This window comes from Ranitomeya imitator, chromosome 1, assembly GCF_032444005.1.
Source record: "Ranitomeya imitator isolate aRanImi1 chromosome 1, aRanImi1.pri, whole genome shotgun sequence".
NCBI classification, from domain to species: domain Eukaryota; kingdom Metazoa; phylum Chordata; class Amphibia; order Anura; family Dendrobatidae; genus Ranitomeya; species Ranitomeya imitator.
This window is the reverse complement of record NC_091282.1, coordinates 1,097,005,564-1,097,030,686: the sequence shown is the minus strand read 5'-3', so window position 1 is coordinate 1,097,030,686 and position 25,123 is coordinate 1,097,005,564. Positions and strand designations below refer to the sequence as shown.

The 25,123-nt window shown below is 43.1% G+C and overlaps 1 protein-coding gene across 1 annotated transcript in view; it reads right to left on the bottom strand.

Moving 5' to 3' along the window:
• Positions 1–25,123, bottom strand: part of LOC138656804 (teneurin-3-like) — a 761,459-nt gene that overhangs the window by 201,608 nt on the left and 534,728 nt on the right. The window contains exon 3 of the mRNA XM_069744062.1: positions 7,517–7,815. Coding sequence (XP_069600163.1) covers positions 7,517–7,748 — 232 coding nt within the window. The 5' untranslated portion in view covers positions 7,749–7,815. The remainder of the gene's footprint in view (positions 1–7,516; positions 7,816–25,123) is intronic.

Sequence of the window (25,123 nt, the reverse complement as noted above, 5' to 3'; positions counted from 1 at the left end):
CTGCCACACCTGTTCTCAATCAAGAAATCATTTATAATAGAACCTGCCTGGTAAAGTGAAATAGTCCATAAGTTCCTCAAAAGCCAAACATCATGCCGCGTTTCAAAGAAATTCTGGAAAAAATTAGAAACAAACTAATTGAGATCTATCAGTCTTGAAAAGGTTATAAACCATTTCTAAAGGTTTGGGACTCCTGCAAACCACAGTGAGATCCATTATCCACAAATGGCAAAATCATGGAAAAATGGTGAACCTTCCCAGAAGTGACTGGCCGACAAAAATTACCCCAAGAGCGCAATGATGACTCTTCCAAGAATTCACAAAAGACCCCACAACAAAATCCAAATAACTGCAGTCCTCACTTGTCTCAGTTAAGGTCAGTGCTCATGACTCCACCATAAGAAAGAGACTGGGCAAAAATGGCCTGCATGGCAGAGTTCCAAGACGAATATCACTTCTGAGCAACAGCAGAACATAAAAACTCGTCTCAGTTTTGCCAGAAAACATCTTGATGATCCCCAAGACTTTTAAGAGAATACCCTATGGACTGAACTACACAAAAATTGAACTTTTTCAAACGTGTAAGTCCCATTACATCTGGCGTAAAAGTAACACAGAATTTCAGAAAAGGAACTTCATACCAACAGTAAAATATGGTTGTGGTAGTTTGATGGTCTGGGACTGTTTTACTGCTTCAGGACCTGGAAGACTTGCTGTGGTAAATGAAACCATGAATTCTGCTGTTTACCAAAAAATTCTGAAGAAAAATGTCCGGCCATCTGTTCATGACCTCAAGCTGAAGCGCACTTGAGTTATGCAGCAGGGCAATGATCCAAAACACACAAGGAAGTCCACCTCTGAATGGCTTACGAAAAACAAAATTAAGACTTTGCAGTGGCCTAGTCAAATGTTGTGAATTCTGTGGCTGAGTTCACTTCTGTGGTCACAAGTGGTATTGCAGTCTCTGGGCTTCCTCCCTCAGGTGTTTTGGTGAGCTCGTTGGCTGCCTTGCTATTTAGCTCCACCTGAGTCTGTCTTCCTTGCTCCTTGTCAATGTTCCAGTGTTGGATCTGAGCTACTGCATCTTTCCTTGGGCCTGCTGCTCTGCTAGATAAGTGCTTCTAGTTTGTTTTCTGTTTTTTCTGTCCAGCTTGTTATTATCTTTTGCTGGAAGCTCTGAGAAGCAAAGGGGTGCACCGCCGTGCTGTTAGTTCGGCACGGTGGGTCTTTTTGCCCCTTTGCGTGGTTTTCGTTTTAGGGTTTTTTGTAGACTGCATAGTTCTCTTTGCTATCCTCGCTCTGTCTAGAATATCGGGCCTCACTTTGCTGAATCTATTTCATTCCTACGTTTGTCTTTTCATCTTGCTAACAGTCATTATATGTGGGGGCTGCCTATTCCTTTGGGGTATTTCTCTGAGGTAAGTCAGGCTTGTATTTCTATCTTCAGGCTAGTCAGCTCCTCAGGCAGTGCCGAGTTGCATAGGTAGTGGATAGGCGCAATCCACTGCTGCTTCCAGTTGTGTGAGGATAGATCAGGTACTGCAGTCTACAGAGATTCCACGTCTCAGAGCTTGTCCTATTGTTTTGGGTTATTGCCAGATCTCTGTATGTGCGCTGATTACTGCACGCTGTGTGGCCTGATTGCCAGCGATAACAGTACAAGGAGCCACCAATGATTTCCAATAGAGGGAAAAAAGAAATCCTGACATCATTTTTTTTTCTTAGCTCTGTCTTCAGTCTTTTTTTTCCCCTAGACATTAGAGTGCTTCAGGACACAGCTGTGGACATGGATATTCAGGCTCTGTGCTCCTCAATGGATAATCTCGTTGTAAATGTACAAAAGATTCAAGATACTATTGATCAGAAATCGATGCTAGAACCAAGAATTCCGATTCCTGATTTGTTTTTTGGTGACAGAACTAAATTCCTGAGCTTCAGAAATAATTGTAAGCTATTTTTGGCCTTGAAACCTCATTCTTCTGGTAATCCTATTCAACAGGTTTTGATTATTATTTCTTTTTTGCGCGGCGACCCACAGGACTGGGCGTTTTCTCTTGCACCAGGAGATTCTGCATTGAGTAATGTTGATGCATTTTTCCTGGCGCTCGGATTGCTTTACGATGAGCCTAATTCAGTGGATCAAGCTGAGAAAAATCTGCTGGCTTTATGCCAGGGTCAGGATGATGTAGAAGTATATTGTCAGAAATTTAGAAAATGGTCAGTACTCACTCTGTGGAATGAATCTGCACTAGCGGCTTTGTTCAGAAAGGGTCTCTCTGAAGCTCTTAAGGATGTAATGGTGGGATTTCCTATGCCTGCTGGTTTGAATGAGTCTATGTCCTTGGCCATTCAGATCGGTCGTCGCTTGCGCGAGCGTAAATCTGTGCACCATCTGGCGGTATTGTCTGAGAGTAAACCTGAGCCTATGCAGTGCGACAGGACTATGACTAAAGTAGAACGGCACGAACACAGACGTCTGAACAGACTGTGTTTCTATTGTGGTGATTCTACTCATGCTATTTCTAATTGTCCTAAACGCACTAGGCGGTTCGATAGCTCTGCCGTTATTGGTACTGTACAGTCCAAATTCCTTTTGTCCATTACCTTAATGTGCTCTTTGTCATCATATTCTGTCATGGCGTTTGTGGATTCAGGCGCTGCCCTGAATCTGATGGATTTGGATTATGCTAAACGTTGTGGATTTTTCTTGGAGCCTTTGCGGTGTCCTATTCCGTTGAGAGGAATTGATGCTACACCTCTGGCCAAGAATAAGCCTCAGTACTGGGCCCAGCTGACCATGTGCATGGCTCCTGCACATCAGGAAGTTATTCGCTTTTTGGTACTGCATAATTTGCATGATGTGGTCGTGTTGGGGTTGCCATGGCTACAAACCCATAATCCAGTATTGGATTGGAACTCTATGTCGGTAACCAGCTGGGGTTGTCAGGGAGTACATGGTGATGTTCCATTTTTGTCTATTTCGTCATCCATTCCTTCTGACATCCCAGAGTTCTTGTCGGACTTTTAGGATGTATTTGAAGAGTCCAAGTCTGATGCCCTTCCTCCGCATAGGAATTGTGATTGTGCTATCGATTTGATTCCTGGTAGTAAATTCCCTAAGGGTCGTTTATTTAATTTGTCCGTACCTGAACACACCGCTATGCGCAGTTATGTGAAGGAGTCCCTGGAGAAGGGACATATTCGCCCATCGTCGTCACCATTGGGAGCAGGGTTCTTTTTTGTAGCCAAGAAGGATGGTTCGCTAAGACCGTGTATTGATTACCGCCTTCTTAATAAGATCACTGTTAAGTTTCAGTATCCCTTGCCATTGATTTCTGACTTGTTTGCTCGGATTAAGGGGGCTAGTTGGTTTACTAAGATTGATCTTCGTGGTGCGTATAATCTGGTGAGAATCAGGCAGGGAGATGAATGGAAAACGGCATTTAATACGCCCGAGGGTCATTTTGAGTATCTGGTGATGCCGTTCGGACTTGCCAATGCTCCATCTGTTTTTCAGTCTTTTATGCATGACATTTTCCGTGAGTATCTGGATAAATTCTTGATTGTTTACTTGGATGACATTTTGATCTTCTCAGATGATTGGGAGTCTCATGTGAAGCAAGTCAGAATGGTTTTCCAGGTACTGCGTGCTAATTCCTTGTTCGTGAAGGGATCAAAGTGTCTCTTCGGTGTGCAGAAAGTTTCATTTTTGGGGTTCATCTTTTCCCCTTCTACTATCGAGATGGATCCGGTTAAGGTTCAGGCCATCCAGGATTGGACTCAGCCGACATCTCTAAAAAGTTTGCAGAAATTCCTGGGCTTTGCTAATTTTTATCGTCGCTTCATCTGTAATTTTTCTAGCATTGCCAGACCATTGACCGATTTGACCAAGAAGGGTGCTGATTTGGTTAATTGGTCTTCTGCTGCCGTGGAAGCTTTTCAGGAGTTGAAGCGTCGTTTTTGCTGTGCCCCTGTGTTGTGTCAACCTGATGTTTCTCTTCCGTTTCAGGTCGAGGTTGATGCTTCTGAGATTGGTGCAGGGGCGGTTTTGTCACAGAGAGGTTCTGGTTGCTCAGTGTTCAAACCATGTGCTTTCTTTTCCAGGAAATTTTCTGCTGCTGAGCGTAATTATGATGTGGGCAACCGAGAGTTGCTGGCCATGAAGTGGGCATTCGAGGAGTGGCGTCATTGGCTTGAGGGTGCTAAGCATCGCGTGGTGGTTTTGACTGATCATAAGAACCTTACTTATCTTGAGTCTGCCAAGCGCTTGAATCCTAGACAGGCCCGTTGGTCGTTGTTTTTTGCTCGTTTTGATTTTGTGATTTCATACCTTCCGGGCTCTAAAAATGTGAAGGCGGATGCTCTGTCTAGGAGTTTTGTGCCCGACTCTCTGGGGTTATCTGAGCCGGCGAGTATCCTCAAGGAAGGAGTCATTGTGTCTGCCATCTCCCCTGATTTGCGGAGAGTGTTGCAGAAATTTCAGGCTAATAAACCTGATCGTTGTCCGGCCGAGAAACTGTTCGTCCCTGATAGGTGGACTAGTAAAGTTATCTCTGAACTTCATTGTTCGGTGCTGGCCGGTCATCCAGGAATCTTTGGTACCAGGGAGTTGGTTGCTAGATCCTTCTGGTGGCCATCTCTGTCACGGGATGTGCGTGCTTTTGTGCAGTCCTGTGGAATTTGTGCTAGGGCTAAGCCCTGCTGTTCACGTGCCAGTGGGTTGCTTTTGCCCTTGCCGGTCCCGAAGAGGCCTTGGACACATATTTCGATGGATTTCATTTCTGACCTTCCCGTTTCTCAAAAGATGTCTGTCATTTGGGTGGTCTGTGATCGCTTTTCTAAAATGGTCCATCTGGTGCCCTTGGTTAAATTGCCTTCCTCCTCTGATTTGGTGCCTTTGTTCTTCCAGCATGTGGTTCGTTTACATGGCATTCCTGAGAATATTGTTTCTGACAGAGGTTCCCAGTTTGTCTCGAGGTTCTGGCGAGCCTTTTGTGGTAGGATGGGCATTGACCTATCTTTTTCCTCGGCCTTCCATCCTCAGACTAATGGCCAGACCGAACGAACCAATCAGACCTTGGAAACATATCTGAGATGTTTTGTTTCCGCTGACCAGGATGATTGGGTGTCATTTTTGCCGTTGGCTGAGTTCGCCCTTAATAATCGGGCCAGCTCGGCTACCTTGGTCTCTCCATTTTTCTGCAATTCTGGGTTCCATCCTCGTTTCTCTTCAGGACAGGTTGAGTCTTCGGACTGTCCTGGTGTGGATAATGTGGTGGACAGGTTGCAGCAGATCTGGACTCAGGTAGTGGACAATTTGACCTTGTCCCAGGAGAAGGCTCAGCTTTTCGCTAATCGCAGACGCCGTGTGGGACCCCGACTTCGTGTTGGGGATCTGGTTTGGTTATCTTCTCGTCATATACCTATGAAGGTTTCCTCTCCTAAATTTAAACCTCGTTTTATTGGTCCGTATAGGATTTCTGAGATTCTCAATCCGGTGTCTTTTCGTCTGACCCTCCCAGACTCCTTTTCCATACATAATGTATTCCATAGGTCGTTGTTGAGGAGATACGTGGCACCTATGGTTCCATCTGTGGAGCCTCCTGCCCCTGTTTTGGTGGAGGGGGAATTGGAGTATATTGTGGAGAAGATTTTGGATTCTCGTGTCTCTAGACGGAAACTCCAGTATCTGGTCAAATGGAAGGGTTATGCTCAGGAAGATAATTCCTGGGTTTTTGCCTCTGATGTCCATGCCCCAGATCTTGTTCGTGCCTTTCATGTGGCTCATCCTGGTCGGCCTGGGGGTTCTGGTGAGGGTTCGGTGACCCCTCCTCAAGGGGGGGGTACTGTTGTGAATTCTGTGGCTGAGTTCACTTCTGTGGTCACAAGTGGTATTGCAGTCTCTGGGCTTCCTCCCTCAGGTGTTTTGGTGAGCTCGTTGGCTGCCTTGCTATTTAGCTCCACCTGAGTCTGTCTTCCTTGCTCCTTGTCAATGTTCCAGTGTTGGATCTGAGCTACTGCATCTTTCCTTGGGCCTGCTGCTCTGCTAGATAAGTGCTTCTAGTTTGTTTTCTGTTTTTTCTGTCCAGCTTGTTATTATCTTTTGCTGGAAGCTCTGAGAAGCAAAGGGGTGCACCGCCGTGCTGTTAGTTCGGCACGGTGGGTCTTTTTGCCCCTTTGCGTGGTTTTCGTTTTAGGGTTTTTTGTAGACTGCATAGTTCTCTTTGCTATCCTCGCTCTGTCTAGAATATCGGGCCTCACTTTGCTGAATCTATTTCATTCCTACGTTTGTCTTTTCATCTTGCTAACAGTCATTATATGTGGGGGCTGCCTATTCCTTTGGGGTATTTCTCTGAGGTAAGTCAGGCTTGTATTTCTATCTTCAGGCTAGTCAGCTCCTCAGGCAGTGCCGAGTTGCATAGGTAGTGGATAGGCGCAATCCACTGCTGCTTCCAGTTGTGTGAGGATAGATCAGGTACTGCAGTCTACAGAGATTCCACGTCTCAGAGCTCGTCCTATTGTTTTGGGTTATTGCCAGATCTCTGTATGTGCGCTGATTACTGCACGCTGTGTGGCCTGATTGCCAGCGATAACAGTCAAAGTCCTGACCTTAATCTGATTGAGATGCTGTGGAACGACCTTAAAAAGGCTGCTCATGTTTGGAAATCCTCCAATGTGGCTGAATTACAGCAATTCTGCAAAGATCAGTAGGCCAAAATTCCTCCAGAGCGTTGTAAAAGACTCATTGCTAGTTATTGCAAATGCTTGATTGCAGTTGTTGCTGCTAAGGGTGGCCCAACCAGTTATTAGGTTTAAGGGACAATCGCTTTTTCACACCGGGCCATGTAGGTTTGGATTTATTTTTTCCATAATAATAACGACCTTCATTTAAGGGCAGCATGGTGGCGTAGTGGATAGCACAGCAGCCTTGCAGCGCTGGAGTCCTGGGTTCAAGCCCCACTAAGGACAACATCTGCAAAGAGTTGGTATGTTCTTTCCGTGTTTGCGTGGGTTTCCTCCCACATTCCAAAGACATACTGATAGGGAATTTAGATTGTAAGCCCCAACGGGGACAGCGATGATAATGTGTGCAAACTGTAAAGCGCGGCGGAATATGATAGCGCTATATAAAAATAAAGATTATTATTATTTAAAGACTCCATTTTGTGTTTACTTGTGTTATGTTTGTCGAATATTCAAATTTGTTTGGCGATCTGAAACATTTAATTGTGACAAACCTGCTAAGGAATCGGAAATCAAGAAGGGGAAACACATTGTCACACAACTGCATATGCTTATATTTGGCACCTAGTAAGTCATACATTTTATTTTTTTTTGCAGAACATTTTCTTTAGTGACATTCGAAAAGTTTTAAAGAACTTCCTTCTTTTTGCAGTCATCTAGGGTTTTATGAAAAGCCAAATATATTTTCTATGATTTTTCACAATGGTCAAGGTTGATTCTCAGTTGCTAAATTAATAGTGTATAAATATACATGACACATATAAGAACGTACCTTGTCTGGTATATTCATCTGCTTCTCTGTGAACCAGGTCTTTCACCCGGTTTCCATAGAGCAACCGTGAAGAATCATGATCAAAAGCTTTCAGGGTTTCACTCGAGCTGTACGATTTTTGTGTAGGCACTCTACAGTCATCATTGTCCACCGAAGAATTTGTGTAACGTCTTTCTTTGTCTCGTCGGCTCTTTGTCAAGGAACAATAAGGCCTACGTTCTTTTACATCCATATTAAGTTCATTCTGTGCCAACAACAGTCCAGCTTAGTTGAAAATTGCTTCACACACTTGATTTTTTCTACACAGGAGACACAAAAGCAAATGGTTACTCAATAAAGTAACAAATCCAGTGACCATGCCTGCCATATACAAACTGTTGTGATGTTTTGGGGATTTCGTAGAACATTATTTGCAGCTATATTGAGTTTGACATTATACATAGGGCTTACAATTGGTACATGAAAAGACGCTCTGGGCTTTGTGGGACTTTAAAAAAGAAAAAAATAAGCATTGTGGACTGTAACCAATACGTAAAAGTTCAGGAATATAAAAGGTTAAAGACGATATGAGTACATAGATAGAAAAACATATTTTAGGATGGCATGGTGTACATTTGCTGTGTATGACAAGGTTGATGTGTTCGAATTTTTTCTAACGGGATAATTTATAGGTTCTCACTAAGTATAAATATTACTATCTAACATAAGCTTTAGATATATTCAGAGTATGCAACGATGAAACTGTGTTCCTGTTTCCATAATTGTTCTCTTGTGTCTACAAGACTGGGGAGTTCCACCACTCCTCTTGGGCTATCTGCACAAAAGCTGTTCTACCCTGTATGCACACATGGATTTTTCCTCTCTGAACCCTGTTCACACAGGTAATATAGTAACATAGTAACATAGTAACATAGTAACATAGTTAGTAAGGCCGAAAAAAGACATTTGTCCATCCAGTTCAGCCTATATTCCATCATAATAAATCCCCAGATCTACGTCCTTCTACAGAACCTAATTGTATGATACAATATTGTTCTGCTCCAGGAAGACATCCAGGCCTCTCTTGAACCCCCCGACTGAGTTCGCCATCACCACCTCCTCAGGCAAGCAATTCCAGATTCTCACTGCCCTAACAGTAAAGAATCCTCTTCTATGTTGGTGGAAAAACCTTCTCTCCAGACGCAAAGAATGCTCCCTTGTGCCCGTCACCTTCCTTGGTATAAACAGATCCTCAGCGAGATATTTGTATTGTCCCCTTATATACTTATACATGGTTATTAGATCGCCCCTCAGTCGTCTTTTTTCTAGACTAAATAATCCTAATTTCGCTAATCTATCTGGGTATTGTAGTTCTCCCATCCCCTTTATTAATTTTGTTGCCCTCCTTTGTACTCTCTCTAGTTCCATTATATCCTTCCTGAGCACCGGTGCCCAAAACTGGACACAGTACTCCATGTGCGGTCTAACTAGGGATTTGTACAGAGGCAGTATAATGCTCTCATCATGTGTATCCAGACCTCTTTTAATGCACCCCATGATCCTGTTTGCCTTGGCAGCTGCTGCCTGGCACTGGCTGCTCCAGGTAAGTTTATCATTAACTAGGATCCCCAAGTCCTTCTCCCTGTCAGATTTACCCAGTGGTTTCCCATTCAGTGTGTAATGGTGACATTGATTCCTTCTTCCCATGTGTATAACCTTACATTTATCATTGTTAAACCTCATCTGCCACCTTTCAGCCCAAGTTTCCAACTTATCCAGATCCATCTGTAGCAGAATACTATCTTCTCTTGTATTAACTGCTTTACATAGTTTTGTATCATCTGCAAATATCGATATTTTACTGTGTAAACCTTCTACCAGATCATTAATGAATATGTTGAAGAGAACAGGTCCCAATACTGACCCCTGCGGTACCCCACTGGTCACAGCGACCCAGTTAGAGACTATACCATTTATAACCACCCTCTGCTTTCTATCACTAAGCCAGATATACAGATGATCAGGTTTTTAAATACATCAGATAGGGATTGCATACATTAGTTAGGACTGCTCTGATAAGGGTATACCGTGAAGTTTGGTAGAGCAGCTTAGTATACATTTTTTGCAAAAAACGTATCAACCAAATACCCTGTTTTTTTACATCTTTTACTAGCACTTGCGGATTACTGCAACATTTTTTCAAACTGAGTGTTTTTGGTTTTACTATTCTCTTTTGTGTCTTCAGGTTTCTTGGTGGTGTGTGAACATGATCATACAGACTTGTTCACTGTGCAAGTAGCCCATGTGTTCCTGTTTCCATAATTGCTCTCTTGTGTCTACAAGACTGCGGAGTTCCACCACTCCTCTTGGGCTATCTGCACAAAAGCTGTTCTACCCTGTATGCACACATGGATTTTTCCTCTCTGAACCCTGTTCACACAGGTAATATACAGATGATCAGGTTTTTAAATACATCAGATAGGGATTGCATACATTAGTTAGGACTGCTCTGATAAGGGTATACCGTGAAGTTTGGTAGAGCAGCTTAGTATACATTTTTTGCAAAAAACGTATCAACCAAATACCCTGTTCTTTTACATCTTTTACTAGCACTTGCGGATTACTGCAACATTTTTTCAAACTGAGTGTTTTTGGTTTTAGTATTCTCTTTTGTGTCTTCAGGTTTCTTGGTGGTGTGTGAACATGATCATACAGACTTGTTCACTGTGCAAGTAGCCCATGTGTTCCTGTTTCCATAATTGTTCTCTTGTGTCTACAAGACTGGGGAGTTCCACCACTCCTCTTGGGCTATCTGCACAAAAGCTGTTCTACCCTGTATGCACACATGGATTTTTCCTCTCTGAACCCTGTTCACACAGGTAATATACAGATGATCAGGTTTTTAAATACATCAGATAGGGATTGCATACATTAGTTAGGACTGCTCTGATAAGGGTGAAGTTTGGTAGAGCAGCTTAGTATACATTTTTTGCAAAAAACGTATCAACCAAATACCCTGTTTTTTTACATCTTTTACTAGCACTTGCGGATTACTGCAACATTTTTTCAAACTGAGTGTTTTTGGTTTTACTATTCTCTTTTGTGTCTTCTGGTTACTCAATAAAGTAACAAATCCAGTGACCATGCCTGCCATGTACAAACTGTTGTGATGTTTTGGGGATTTCGTAGAACATTATTTGCAGCTATATTGAGTTTGACATTATACATAGGGCTTACAATTGGTACATGAAAAGACGCTCCGGGCTTTGTGGGACTTTAAAAAAAGAAAATAACAAGCATTGTGGACTGTAACCAATACGTAAAAGTTCAGGAATATAAAAGGTTAAAGACGATATGAGTACATAGATAGAAAAACATATTTTAGGATGGCATGGTGTACATTTGCTGTGTATGACAAGGTTGATGTGTTCGAATTTTTTCTAACGGGATAATTTATAGGTTCTCACTAAGTATAAATATTACTATCTAACATAAGCTTTAGATATATTCAGAGTATGCAACGATGAAACTGATCCCAGGAATCAAAGCTCAGGAATTCCACGTATACATAAATCCACAATGGGATCCACTGGTTATATGGATACTTCTTATAATATCATCCCTGAAACCAGATTATATCCTGAGATTATGTTACCTATCTTTATCCATAGATTCCCTCAATGTTGAAAATGATTGAACAGGGCTATATTAACATTAAAATGCTTATAAGAAAATATAAACATTGTGCTGGTGTGAAAAAATCAATCTTGAGAATGCTTTTTTTCTGATCTTTTGTTTAGATTGCACATTTTTTATTTTAATTTCTTTAACATGAAAAGCAGAAGTAGAGATTTGCTTTACAGCAGACACCTAGAGAAAAATAAGAAAATGACACATAGAGGCAGATTAATCAATACTGGCATAGCGTACGCTTGTGTTATGCCAGCCTTGCTGGAGAACAAGGTGCCGACCTCATTGACAGGTACCCATCACTTAATGAATTTGGTACTTTTTATGAGAGTCATGCACAAGAAATGTTACTCCTTTTGATGACTTTGACAGGTGTCCATGTCCATGGCTATTTCCCGCTCGGTTCCTCCCAGCTACAACCTTTTTGGCAGAGCTATCATAATCTGCCATATAAACACCAAAAGGCGTAACATTTTGGTGCAACTCTCCATTGTGCAAAAATGTTGTGATATATCAAAGCTGTTATGCCACTTTTCTGGTCCCATTGACGTCTATGAGAGGGTCATGAGCTTCCTCTGTGTAATGTGCATGGAGATGTTGCTTACGCCGGTCTTGATAATAAGAAGGGCTGGAGTTGGACGCTCCAGAGTCATGAACAGGAGCAAGCCTCTTCATGAATCATGAACATGAGATGAGTAGCGCACACTTTAGTGTGTGTCTCACCACAAATCCAACTGAAATCCCTGCTAGAGTAAGATTTGTGGCACTGTGAGTGCCGCCACCTATCATGAATTTGATGAACAATAGCCGCTATGCCCCCCGTGTCACTCCAGTTCTACCCACTTTGTCAGATTTGAACAAAAATGGCAAAAAATGCTAAAAGTCATAAAATTTTAGAGCAGCCTCAAATTGTGACAAAATTATACAACTTTTCAAAGCTTTTTATGCCAGAAAGCTTTGATGAACCGGGTCTTAAGTGTATTGTTCATTTATTTGGAGTGATTGGCAGCCTGTTTACAACAGATAATTATTGGGAATTTTCTACAAATGCTCATTCATGATAAATCTAGTCTGAATACACCTTAAATCGCTCGGCCACTATTTCATAAATCACGTTCATGTGAACTAACTGCGATAGATGGGCTCTTTTCTACTTTACTTTCCCAAATCTTTCTGTAACCTGAGACACTTTCCTGTTCATGTGATTTCTGGCTGACAATCCTTTGACTTCCTGTGATGTCACATCAGATTCTCCTTAAAACCTTGCATTTGGAAATTGACATGACATTACAATGATGTGACTTTTCACGCTGTGCGGTGGGTAGCGCTCCATTCTCCAGAGCTCACTGCTTCTGTGCAAGCTGCATGTGTCCCATCCTCTCTGACACATTCGCCCCTCCGGAGCTCTCCATTGAAGCTGTACATATACAGCACAGTGTAGTAGGTGTGGAAAAATGCTGCAATGTAAGAATGTTTTAAAAAAATAGAAGTGTTAATATTTTGTTCTTATCAATTAAGAAAATGAAAAGTGAAGAAATAAAAGGGAAATCTAAATCAAATCAGGATTTGGTGTGAACACCCTTTACCTTTAAAACTACTTCACAGCATCAATTCTTCTAGGTTCACTTGCACACAATTTTTGAAGAAACTCGTCAGGGTGGTTGCTCCAAACATCTTTAAGAACTACCACAGATCCTCTGGATTGAGAAAATCCTTCTGTCTCTTGTTGTAGTCCCAGACAGACTTGATGATGTTGATATTAGGGCTCTGCACTAGATATGAGCTGATTACACAAAAGTCTAAAGGTACCGTCACACTAAGCGACGCTGCAGCGATACCGACAACGATCCGGATCGCTGCAGCGTCGCTGTTTGGTCGCTGGAGAGCTGTCACACAGACAGCTCTCCAGCGACCAACGATCCCGAGGTCCCCGGTAACCAGGGTAAACATCGGGTTACTAAGCGCAGGGCTGCGCTTAGTAACCCAATGTTTACCCTGGTTACCATCCTAAAAGTAAAAAAACAAACGCTACATACTTACCTACCGCTGTCTGTCCTCGGCGCTCTGCTTCTCTGGTCTGGCTGTGATCGCCGGGCAGCCGGAAAGCAGAGCGGTGACGTCACCGCTCTGCTTTCCGGCCGCTGTGCTCACAGCCAGACCAGAGAAGCAGAGCGCCGGGGACAGACAGCGGTAGGTAAGTATGTAGCGGTTGTTTTTTTTACTTTAACGATGGTAACCAGGGTAAACATCGGGTTACTAAGCGCGGCCCTGCGCTTAGTAACCCGATGTTTACCCTGGTTACCAGCGAAGACATCGCTGAATCGGTGTCACACACGCCGATTCAGCGATGTCTACGGGGAGTCCAGCGACCAAATAAAGTTCTGGACTTTCTTCCCCGACCAGCGACAGCACAGCAGGGGCCTGATCGCTGCTGCCTGTCACACTGGACGATATCGTCTAGTGTGACGGTACCTTAATTTGCTTGTTCTCAATCTCACCCGTCTGGTCTTTGCTGCAACTTCTCGTCCCTGCTGTGAATACTGAAACACCCAGGACTCAACAGAGCTGTAAGTCCCGGCTTAGGAGGGTGCGTGGAAGGTCACAACATTATGATGTCCCTACATGAGCTGGATGTCCTGACTCAGTGTTAGAGGCCCAGGCATTTCAGCATTTGTGGTGGGGATGAGACGATGTCATGAATACGGAACAGGTGATGATGAGAAGTGGAGGGGCTGGAGAGGTAAGGTGATATAAGGATTTTAACATTTTTTAACCTTTCCATGGACCTATACAATTCCAAAAAATGGCAACTAGTGGCTACCATTTTGCTGGATTCATTTACAATCGAGTGACAAAAAATGAATTTTGGAGAATGTGGATCTTTGTAAAGTTCAAGTATAATTCAATTCCACTCAAATATATTTGCTCATATCCACTCTGTAGGGGCCATATCATTACTTCCAGGATTTATTGACCTTCTTTTCTCTGAATATAGTTCTTAATGCCATTAGCTGTATGCTTGTGCTCGTTATCCATCAGCTCAGAACTAGAAAAACTCAATGAGAGCCAGGTACGCTCTACTACTTTTTGGAGAAAAGTTCTCTTCCCAGAAATATTAAGATCAAAAATCACATCTTTGACATGTAAACAAGGCCAAGAGACTTATCATTCTATGCAAGAACTCATAGGAACTGGATTGCAGAAAAATGTCAGGAGGTGCTCTGGACTGATAAGTCAAAATTAGAAATATTTGGCTGCCAGAAAAGGCAGTTTATTCACCAATGGGCTGGAGAATGGTACAATAATGAGTGCCGGAAAGGCAGCAGTGGAACATGCTGGACGTTCCTTGAGGCTGCAATTGAGCAAATGGAGTTAAGAATTTAGTCAAGAGTAATGCTAATACTGGCAAATACATATCCTTCATGTAAGATCATCAAGAAAGCATCTGATTGGCTGAAAATGTATTCTGCAAGAACACATACAACCAGCCAATGTCATTATGAACTACCTTCAATATAAAGAAGAACAAGGAGTCCTGGAAGTGATGATTTTGTCCCCACAGAGCCCTGATCTGAACATCATCGAGTCTGCCTGGGTTTATAAAAAGAAACAAGTTCTCCAGGGTGTTTAGAGTAACCTTTTTGTCTCCAAATTTATTCTGCAACAAAACTTTCAAAAACAGTGTGCACACGTACCTAGAATTGATGCTTTGATGCTGGATTGAAAACAATAGTTGGTCACACCAAATATTTATTTCATTTATATTTCTCTCTTGTTTATTCACTTTGCATTTTATTAATTAACCCCTTTACCCCCAAGGGTGGTTTGCATGTTAATGACCAGGAACAGGCCAGGCCAAATTTTTACAATTCTGACCACTGTCACTTTATGAGGTTATAACTCTGCAACGTTTCAACGGATCCTGGTGATTCTGACATTGTTTTCTCATGACATATTGTTCTTCATGACAGTGGTAAAATTTGTTTGCTATGACTTGTGCTTATTTGTGAAAAAAATGGAAATTTGGCAAAAAATTTTTAAATTACGCAATTTCCCAACTTTGTATTTTTCATGCCCTTAAATCACACAGATATGTCACACAAAGGGGGTTCTGAAAGGAAAACCTCAGGCTAACGCGATCACATCACATTGTTCTGAGGGAAGTACGCAGGGATCCCCCTCCCTGCACTATGCTTCTCTATGCCTCTGCCGGTACCGGAACACTGCGATCTTGATTGATCGCAGTGTTCTAGGGATTAAAGTGCTGGGAGCCATCCATGACCACTCCGGGCACTTAGTGTCGGGTGTCAGCTGTGAGAATCAGCTGACACCCGGCCCCGATTGGCCGCACATCAACCGTGCACGCGGCTGATCAGCTTCAACGTACTATCCATGGTCAGATGGGCCCAGCCCATACATCAGTACATCAGATGTGAGAAAGGGGTTAATCAAAAATGATCTATTAACTTGTATTTTTATACTTTTGAAAGCATTCCTGTAGTACAATATACTACTAGCTTACAGCACAGCACTATGGCGGATGTGAAGTGTAGTCAGAAAGGAGTAACGCTGCGCATTACTCTCCGGATTTTTCACTGCGGATTTCCTGTGGAATTACCGCAGATTTACCGCCATTTTTTTGTGGATTTTGTGCGGATTCCACCTGCAGTTTTACACCTGCATATTCCTTTTATGGAGCAGGTGTAAACTACTGCGGAATCCACACAGCATTGACATGCTGTGGAATAAATAACGCTACGTTTCAGCATGTTTTTTTCCGCAGCATGTGCACTGTGGATTTTGTTTTCCATAGGTTTACATGGTACTGTAAACTCAGGGAAAACTGCTGCGGATCCGCAGCAAAATCTGCAACATGTGCATATACCCTCAAGGATCCTGAAATGGACGATGGCCGTTTTGCGCGACTGCGCTCCTATGGGTCCTGAAGTACAGTCACGAGAAACGGCCATCGTCCATTGCACTCCACATGTGATTTCCCTGCCGAAGATGTTTTAAGTGTTTCAATGAACTGGATTTTATGGGACGGTGAGTGCCACAATCATTTTTTCTTTTTGTACAGAAGAGTCATTGGGTGTTTTGGATTTCAATGTCTAGCAGCAGTTTATTCCACTGTCCTTTGGAAATAAGGTGATGGTGGAAGAAGAAATAACTGCAACAACAGCTATCTCATGCCTATACCCGGCTTTAGACATTATGGCTTCTAAGATTTCCATATCTTTCCAGTGAGCACTAATGCTGTAAAATAAGGTTCCTGTATAAAGTTTTCCGATGTAATTTTTCAGTATGGAAAATAACCTAAATCTAGGTATCTAGGGTGATAAAGTGCAAATTAGAGCAATTTTCCATGAAAAATTCAGCTGGAAATATATAATATGCTATAGATACCTTACTCAAGCGAGTTCCTGAATATCATATAATATAAATGATGTTACCAGGTCAGCTGGATGCATATAAAATCAACATGCCTCAAAGCAGTGAATTCAAGGCAATGGATTTTCTGCGCACTTGTAATCATTATTGTTCAGAGTGCACTCTAACTTCAAGACCAACTTGTAACACTTAGCACATTAAATAAGTCATGCTATGCCAATCACAGATATCTACCAAGGCAAGATTAAAAATTAGCCAAACTTTATGAGATATTAATATAAATGCTATGTGCATAATATGAGCAGCGACTGGTAAAACCTCGCTCTTCTGTTTTGACTTCTTGTCTTAAAGGGGTTATCTGGGACTAATTTCTTTTTTTTTCTATGATTCACTTCTGAATGTCAGATTCTTATTTCCTTCATATTATTCAGGGAATGTTTGGAAGGCCTCATACACATTAGATGGTCATCTCTTCCACCATGGTGGGTTCAGCAACGTTTTATCCACTGTTATTGGTGCCTTAAATGGATTTTATAGGTAATTCTTATCTTAAAGGGAACCTGTCACCTGAATTTGGCGGCACCGGTTTTCGGTCATATGGGTGGAGTTTTTCAGGTGTTTGATTCACCCTTTCCTTACCCGCTGGCTGCATGCTGGCTGCAATATTGGATTCTCTGTCCTCCGTAGTACATGCCTGCGCAAGGCAATCTTGCGGCCAGCATCCAGCCAGCGTGTAAGGAAAGGGTGAATCAAACACCTGAAAACTCCGCCCATATGACCGAAAACCGGTCCCACCAAATTCAGGTGACAGGTTCCCTTTAAGCTGCTGTTGTGAATTCTGTGGCTGAGTTCACTTCTGTGGTCACAAGTGGTATTGCAGTCTCTGGGCTTCCTCCCTCAGGTGTTTTGGTGAGCTCGTTGGCTGCCTTGCTATTTAGCTCCTCCTGAGTCTGTCTTCCTTGCTCCTTGTCAATGTTCCAGTGTTGGATCTGAGCTACTGCATCTTTCCTTGGGCCTGCTGCTCTGCTAGATAAGTGCTTCTAGTTTGTTTTCTGTTTTTTCTGTCCAGCTTGCTATTAACTTTTGCTGGAAGCTCTGAGAAGCAAAGGGGTGCACCGCCGTGCTGTTAGTTCGGCACGGTGGGTCTTTTTGCCCCTTTGCGTGGTTTTCGTTTTAGGGTTTTTTGTAGACTGCATAGTTCTCTTTGCTATCCTCGCTCTGTCTAGAATATCGGGCCTCACTTTGCTGAATCTATTTCATTCCTACGTTTGTCTTTTCATCTTGCTAACAGTCATTATATGTGGGGGGCTGCCTATTCCTTTGGGGTATTTCTCTGAGGTAAGTCAGGCTTGTATTTCTATCTTCAGGCTAGTCAGCTCCTCAGGCAGTGCCGAGTTGCATAGGTAGTGATAGGCGCAATCCACTGCTGCTTATAGTTGTGTGAGGATAGATCAGGTACTGCAGTCTACAGAGATTCCACGTCTCAGAGCTCGTCCTATTGTTTTTGGTTATTGCCAGATCTCTGTATGTGCGCTGATTACTGCACGCTGTGTTGCCTGATTGCCAGCCATAACAGTACAAGGAGCCACACCAATGATTCCCAATAGAGGGAAAAAAGAAATCCTGACATCATTTTTTTTTCTTAGCTCTGTCTTCAGTCTTTTTTTTCCCCTAGACATTAGAGTGCTTCAGGACACAGCTGTGGACATGGATATTCAGGCTCTGTGCTCCTCAATGGATAATCTCGTTGTAAATGTACAAAAGATTCAAGATACTATTGATCAGAAATCGATGCTAGAACCAAGAATTCCGATTCCTGATTTGTTTTTTGGTGACAGAACTAAGTTCCTGAGCTTCAGAAATAATCGTAAGCTATTTTTGGCCTTGAAACCTCATTCTTCTGGTAATCCTATTCAACAGGTTTTGATTATTATTTCTTTTTTGCGCGGCGACCCACAGGACTGGGCGTTTTCTCTTGCACCAGGAGATTCTGCATTGAGTAATGTTGATGCATTTTTCCAGGCGCTGGGATTGCTTTACGATGAGCCTAATTCAGTGGATCAGGCTGAGAAAAATCTGCTGGCTTTATGCCAGGGTCAGGATGATGTAGAAGTATATTGTCAGAAATTTAGAAAGTGGTCAGTACTCACTCTGTGGAATGAATCTGCACTAGCGGCTTTGTTCAGAAAGGGTCTCTCTGAAGCTCTTAAGGATGTAATGGTGGGATTTCCTATGCCTGCTGGTTTGAATGAGTCTATGTCCTTGGCCATTCAGATCGGTCGTCGCTTGCGCGAGCGTAAATCTGTGCACCATCTGGCGGTATTGTCTGAGAGTAAACCTGAGCCTATGCAGTGCGACAGGACTATGACTAAAGTAGAACGGCAAGAACACAGACGTCTGAACAGACTGTGTTTCTATTGTGGTGATTCTACTCATGCTATTTCTAATTGTCCTAAACGCACTAGGCGGTTCGATAGCTCTGCCGTTATTGGTACTGTACAGTCCAAATTCCTTTTGTCCATTACCTTAATGTGCTCTTTGTCATCGTATTCTGTCATGGCGTTTGTGGATTCAGGCGCTGCCCTGAATCTGATGGATTTGGATTATGCTAAACGTTGTGGATTTTTCTTGGAGCCTTTGCGGTGTCCTATTCCGTTGAGAGGAATTGATGCTACACCTTTGGCCAAGAATAAGCCTCAGTACTGGGCCCAGCTGACCATGTGCATGGCTCCTGCACATCAGGAAGTTATTCGCTTTCTGGTACTGCATAATTTGCATGATGTGGTCGTGTTGGGGTTGCCATGGCTACAAACCCATAATCCAGTATTGGATTGGAACTCTATGTCGGTAACCAGCTGGGGTTGTCAGGGAGTACATGGTGATGTTCCATTTTTGTCTATTTCGTCATCCATTCCTTCTGACATCCCAGAGTTCTTGTCGGACTTTCAGGATGTATTTGAAGAGTCCAAGTCTGATGCCCTACCTCCGCATAGGAATTGTGATTGTGCTATCGATTTGATTCCTGGTAGTAAATTCCCTAAGGGTCGTTTATTTAATTTGTCCGTACCTGAACACACCGCTATGCGCAGTTATGTGAAGGAGTCCCTGGAGAAGGGACATATTCGCCCATCGTCGTCACCATTGGGAGCAGGGTTCTTTTTTGTAGCCAAGAAGGATGGTTCGCTAAGACCGTGTATTGATTACCGCCTTCTTAATAAGATCACTGTTAAGTTTCAGTATCCCTTGCCATTGATTTCTGACTTGTTTGCTCGGATTAAGGGGGCTAGTTGGTTCACCAAGATAGATCTTCGTGGTGCGTATAATCTGGTGAGAATCAGGCAGGGAGATGAATGGAAAACTGCATTTAATACGCCCGAGGGTCATTTTGAGTATCTGGTGATGCCGTTCGGACTTGCCAATGCTCCATCTGTTTTTCAGTCTTTTATGCATGACATTTTCCGTGAGTATCTGGATAAATTCTTGATTGTTTACTTGGATGACATTTTGATCTTCTCAGATGATTGGGAGTCTCATGTGAAGCAAGTCAGAATGGTTTTCCAGGTACTGCGTGCTAATTCCTTGTTCGTGAAGGGATCAAAGTGTCTCTTCGGTGTGCAGAAAGTTTCATTTTTGGGGTTCATCTTTTCCCCTTCTACTATCGAGATGGATCCGGTTAAGGTTCAGGCCATCCAGGATTGGACTCAGCCGACATCTCTAAAAAGTCTGCAGAAATTCCTGGGGTTTGCTAATTTTTATCGTCGCTTCATCTGTAATTTTTCTAGCATTGCCAGACCATTGACCGATTTGACCAAGAAGGGTGCTGATTTGGTTAATTGGTCTTATGCTGCCGTGGAAGCTTTTCAGGAGTTGAAGCGTCGTTTTTGCTGTGCCCCTGTGTTGTGTCAACCTGATGTTTCTCTTCCGTTCCAGGTCGAGGTTGATGCTTCTGAGATTGGTGCAGGGGCGGTTTTGTCACAGAGAGGTTCTGGTTGCTCAGTGTTCAAACCATGTGCTTTCTTTTCCAGGAAATTTTCTGCTGCTGAGCGTAATTATGATGTGGGCAACCGAGAGTTGCTGGCCATGAAGTGGGCATTCGAGGAGTGGCGTCATTGGCTTGAGGGTGCTAAGCATCGCGTGGTGGTTTTGACTGATCATAAGAACCTTACTTATCTTGAGTCTGCCAAGCGCTTGAATCCTAGACAGGCCCGTTGGTCGTTATTTTTTGCTCGTTTTGATTTTGTGATTTCATACCTTCCGGGCTCTAAAAATGTGAAGGCGGATGCTCTGTCTAGGAGTTTTGTGCCCGACTCTCCGGGGTTATCTGAGCCGGCGAGTATCCTCAAGGAAGGAGTCATTGTGTCTGCCATCTCCCCTGATTTGCGGAGAGTGTTGCAGAAATTTCAGGCTAATAAACCTGATCGTTGTCCGGCCGAGAAACTGTTCGTCCCTGATAGGTGGACTAGTAAAGTTATCTCTGAACTTCATTGTTCGGTGCTGGCCGGTCATCCAGGAATCTTTGGTACCAGGGAGTTGGTTGCTAGATCCTTCTGGTGGCCATCTCTGTCACGGGATGTGCGTGCTTTTGTGCAGTCCTGTGGAATTTGTGCTAGGGCTAAGCCCTGCTGTTCACGTGCCAGTGGGTTGCTTTTGCCCTTGCCGGTCCCGAAGAGGCCTTGGACACATATTTCGATGGATTTCATTTCTGACCTTCCCGTTTCTCAAAAAATGTCGGTCATTTGGGTGGTCTGTGATCGCTTTTCTAAAATGGTCCATCTGGTGCCCTTGGTTAAATTGCCTTCCTCCTCTGATTTGGTGCCTTTGTTCTTCCAGCATGTGGTTCGTTTACATGGCATTCCTGAGAATATTGTTTCTGACAGAGGTTCCCAGTTTGTCTCGAGGTTCTGGCGAGCCTTTTGTGGTAGGATGGGCATTGACCTATCTTTCTCCTCGGCCTTCCATCCTCAGACTAATGGCCAGACCGAACGAACCAATCAGACCTTGGAAACATATCTGAGATGTTTTGTTTCCGCTGACCACGATGATTGGGTGTCATTTTTGCCATTGGCTGAGTTCGCCCTTAATAATCGGGCCAGCTCGGCTACCTTGGTCTCTCCATTTTTCTGCAATTCTGGGTTCCATCCTCGTTTCTCTTCAGGACAGGTTGAGTCTTCGGACTGTCCTGGTGTGGATTCTGTGGTGGACAGGTTGCAGCAGATCTGGACTCAGGTGGTGGACAATTTGACCTTGTCCCAGGAGAAGGCTCAGCTTTTCGCTAATCGCAGACGCCGTGTGGGACCCCGACTTCGTGTTGGGGATCTGGTTTGGTTATCTTCTCGTCATATTCCTATGAAGGTATCCTCTCCTAAATTTAAACCTCGTTTTATTGGTCCGTATAGGATTTCTGAGATTCTCAATCCGGTGTCTTTTCGTCTGACCCTCCCAGACTCCTTTTCCATACATAATGTATTCCATAGGTCGTTGTTGAGGAGATACGTGGCACCTATGGTTCCATCTGTGGAGCCTCCTGCCCCTGTTTTGGTGGAGGGGGAATTGGAGTATATTGTGGAGAAGATTTTGGATTCTCGTGTCTCTAGACGGAAACTCCAGTATCTGGTCAAATGGAAGGGTTATGCTCAGGAAGATAATTCCTGGGTTTTTGCCTCTGATGTCCATGCCCCAGATCTTGTTCGTGCCTTTCATGTGGCTCATCCTGGTCGGCCTGGGGGTTCTGGTGAGGGTTCGGTGACCCCTCCTCAAGGGGGGGGTACTGTTGTGAATTCTGTGGCTGAGTTCACTTCTGTGGTCACAAGTGGTATTGCAGTCTCTGGGCTTCCTCCCTCAGGTGTTTTGGTGAGCTCGTTGGCTGCCTTGCTATTTAGCTCCACCTGAGTCTGTCTTCCTTGCTCCTTGTCAATGTTCCAGTGTTGGATCTGAGCTACTGCATCTTTCCTTGGGCCTGCTGCTCTGCTAGATAAGTGCTTCTAGTTTGTTTTCTGTTTTTTCTGTCCAGCTTGCTATTAACTTTTGCTGGAAGCTCTGAGAAGCAAAGGGGTGCACCGCCGTGCTGTTAGTTCGGCACGGTGGGTCTTTTTGCCCCTTTGCGTGGTTTTCGTTTTAGGGTTTTTTGTAGACTGCATAGTTCTCTTTGCTATCCTCGCTCTGTCTAGAATATCGGGCCTCACTTTGCTGAATCTATTTCATTCCTACGTTTGTCTTTTCATCTTGCTAACAGTCATTATATGTGGGGGGCTGCCTATTCCTTTGGGGTATTTCTCTGAGGTAAGTCAGGCTTGTATTTCTATCTTCAGGCTAGTCAGCTCCTCAGGCAGTGCCGAGTTGCATAGGTAGTGATAGGCGCAATCCACTGCTGCTTATAGTTGTGTGAGGATAGATCAGGTACTGCAGTCTACAGAGATTCCACGTCTCAGAGCTCGTCCTATTGTTTTTGGTTATTGCCAGATCTCTGTATGTGCGCTGATTACTGCACGCTGTGTTGCCTGATTGCCAGCCATAACAAGCTGCACTCTATAGCCTAACTGGAATCAGGGGACGCTATGCTAACAAGGACAGCATCAGAGTGCTGCCATAATATATTGCAAAAACTAAACGCTTCATTTTTATGTCCGTGTCATTCTCTACAGGTACTAATCTTGACTAAAGATACAAATGATCATGCAAGCGCTGAACAAACACTGCTCAGGCAGGGCATTTTAGAAATGTAAGGCCAGAGATGGCTAGATTGCAGCACAGTATAAGCTTTTACTATGTAATCTGAAAGCAGCATGATGCAGGGACAGAGACCCTAATTCCAGCAATGTATCAATTACTGGACTGCTTGGAGAAATTTTGATAAAATCACTGATTTCTCTGCTTCAGATCTAGCAGTACTTAGAATGCTGAGCTTTATTTATCCCTGCCCACACCGCTGATTGGCAGATTTTTGTGTACATTGTGAGTGGTGGGGTGAGGTTACACAGAGCGGGGGACTACATGGTATGAGACAACTAGTCCTGTAGTGATAATCTCCTGCAGAAAAACACTGAATATGCAGTTGTGGTTATTGTGTAATCAGTGTTAGAAGTTTTCAGTTAATGATATACCTGTGCTCCAGGGTGGGACTGTAGGCAGAGTCTTATCTTCCTGCTCTAAGCCAGAGAAACCAAGGAAAGACCTGCCCACAGGCCCGCCCCGAAGCACAAACTGTCTCTCTCTCTTTATCATGAGGAACATGTTTGTGCTTCGGAGCGGCCTGAGGTCAGGTCTTTCCTTGGTTTCTTTGACCTAGAGCACCAAGATAAGACTCTGTCTACAGTCCCACCCAAGGACTACGAGAATCTCATTAACTGAAAACTTCTAACACTGATTACACAAGAACCACAAGACTGATTTCTTCACCCCAGGGATCATTTTAATCAGTTTAACACTGCCAACCTGACAATTCCTATAGTTTACTTAGCAAAATACTGCTGACAGGTTTGTTTTAAAGCTGAGATAGAGTATGGACATTATGTCTCAAAACAATCACACTAGATGATAAGATAATGTGCTGTAAAGACCCCTAAAAAGTCACACTGTTGTTAATATCCAACTGATATAGATAAGCCACCACAAATAGCTGACATAAAATGTCTTGGGGAGAAATGAAGACTGGAGTTTCATACAGTTTCGAAAGTAAGTTGCGCCATATTTATCAAGTCGTGAAGGCTTCTTAATATATTGGCATATGTTTTGGACTGTGTGCGGCAGAAGATCTGTTGTAGATTTCAGTTAGTTTTCTGATGAACATAATGATATATTTATGGTCCGTCCATTTAGCTAAGCTCTGATCACATAAAAAAATAAATATGAGCGATGGCACAAAATGGCAAAAAGTCACAAATTTGATGGCTAAAAAAAGAACTGGTCTAGAGGGAATAACATTAATTACAAAGGGAATTTTCCTTTTTAGAATGTCCATACGTTTTTCCTAATATTATTCTTAATAATAGTAGTGATGGTAGTATTTGTTTTGCCATTAATTACCATTACATTCCCTTTATGTATACAAGTCGTGAAGTTCTATTACAATAACTGACATTTTTAAGCAGTGAAAGCTACGGGCAAACTGTTGAACGCGCACAGTGGTATACACTAAGTAATCATTATTTACAGCATATCCATATAAAACCACCTTTCACGACCAGGAGCCGCTATATAACATATCCCAGGCTTGCGCTAATGATTTTAAACATTATTTTACAGCCATGTCATTAATGCAGTGTTTACGTTCCCAATGTATTCCTTTTAATACATCCACACTGTGCTAAATTTATGTTACACTATTTCACCAGTATTTATTTCATTTACATTCATTTACAAAATATGTCGGACTGTTCTTTAGAAACCACTTAACACGTATTAAATCTTTTAATCGCTGGTTGTTATCCTCCTCCAGATTCAATTGAAAGGCTAATTGCTCAATTTATTGCACACAAATGCACACGTAGCCCCAGGTGTTCTTTACACAAATGCCAATGCGGAGTTAACCCCTTCGTTACCGCGCGCAGC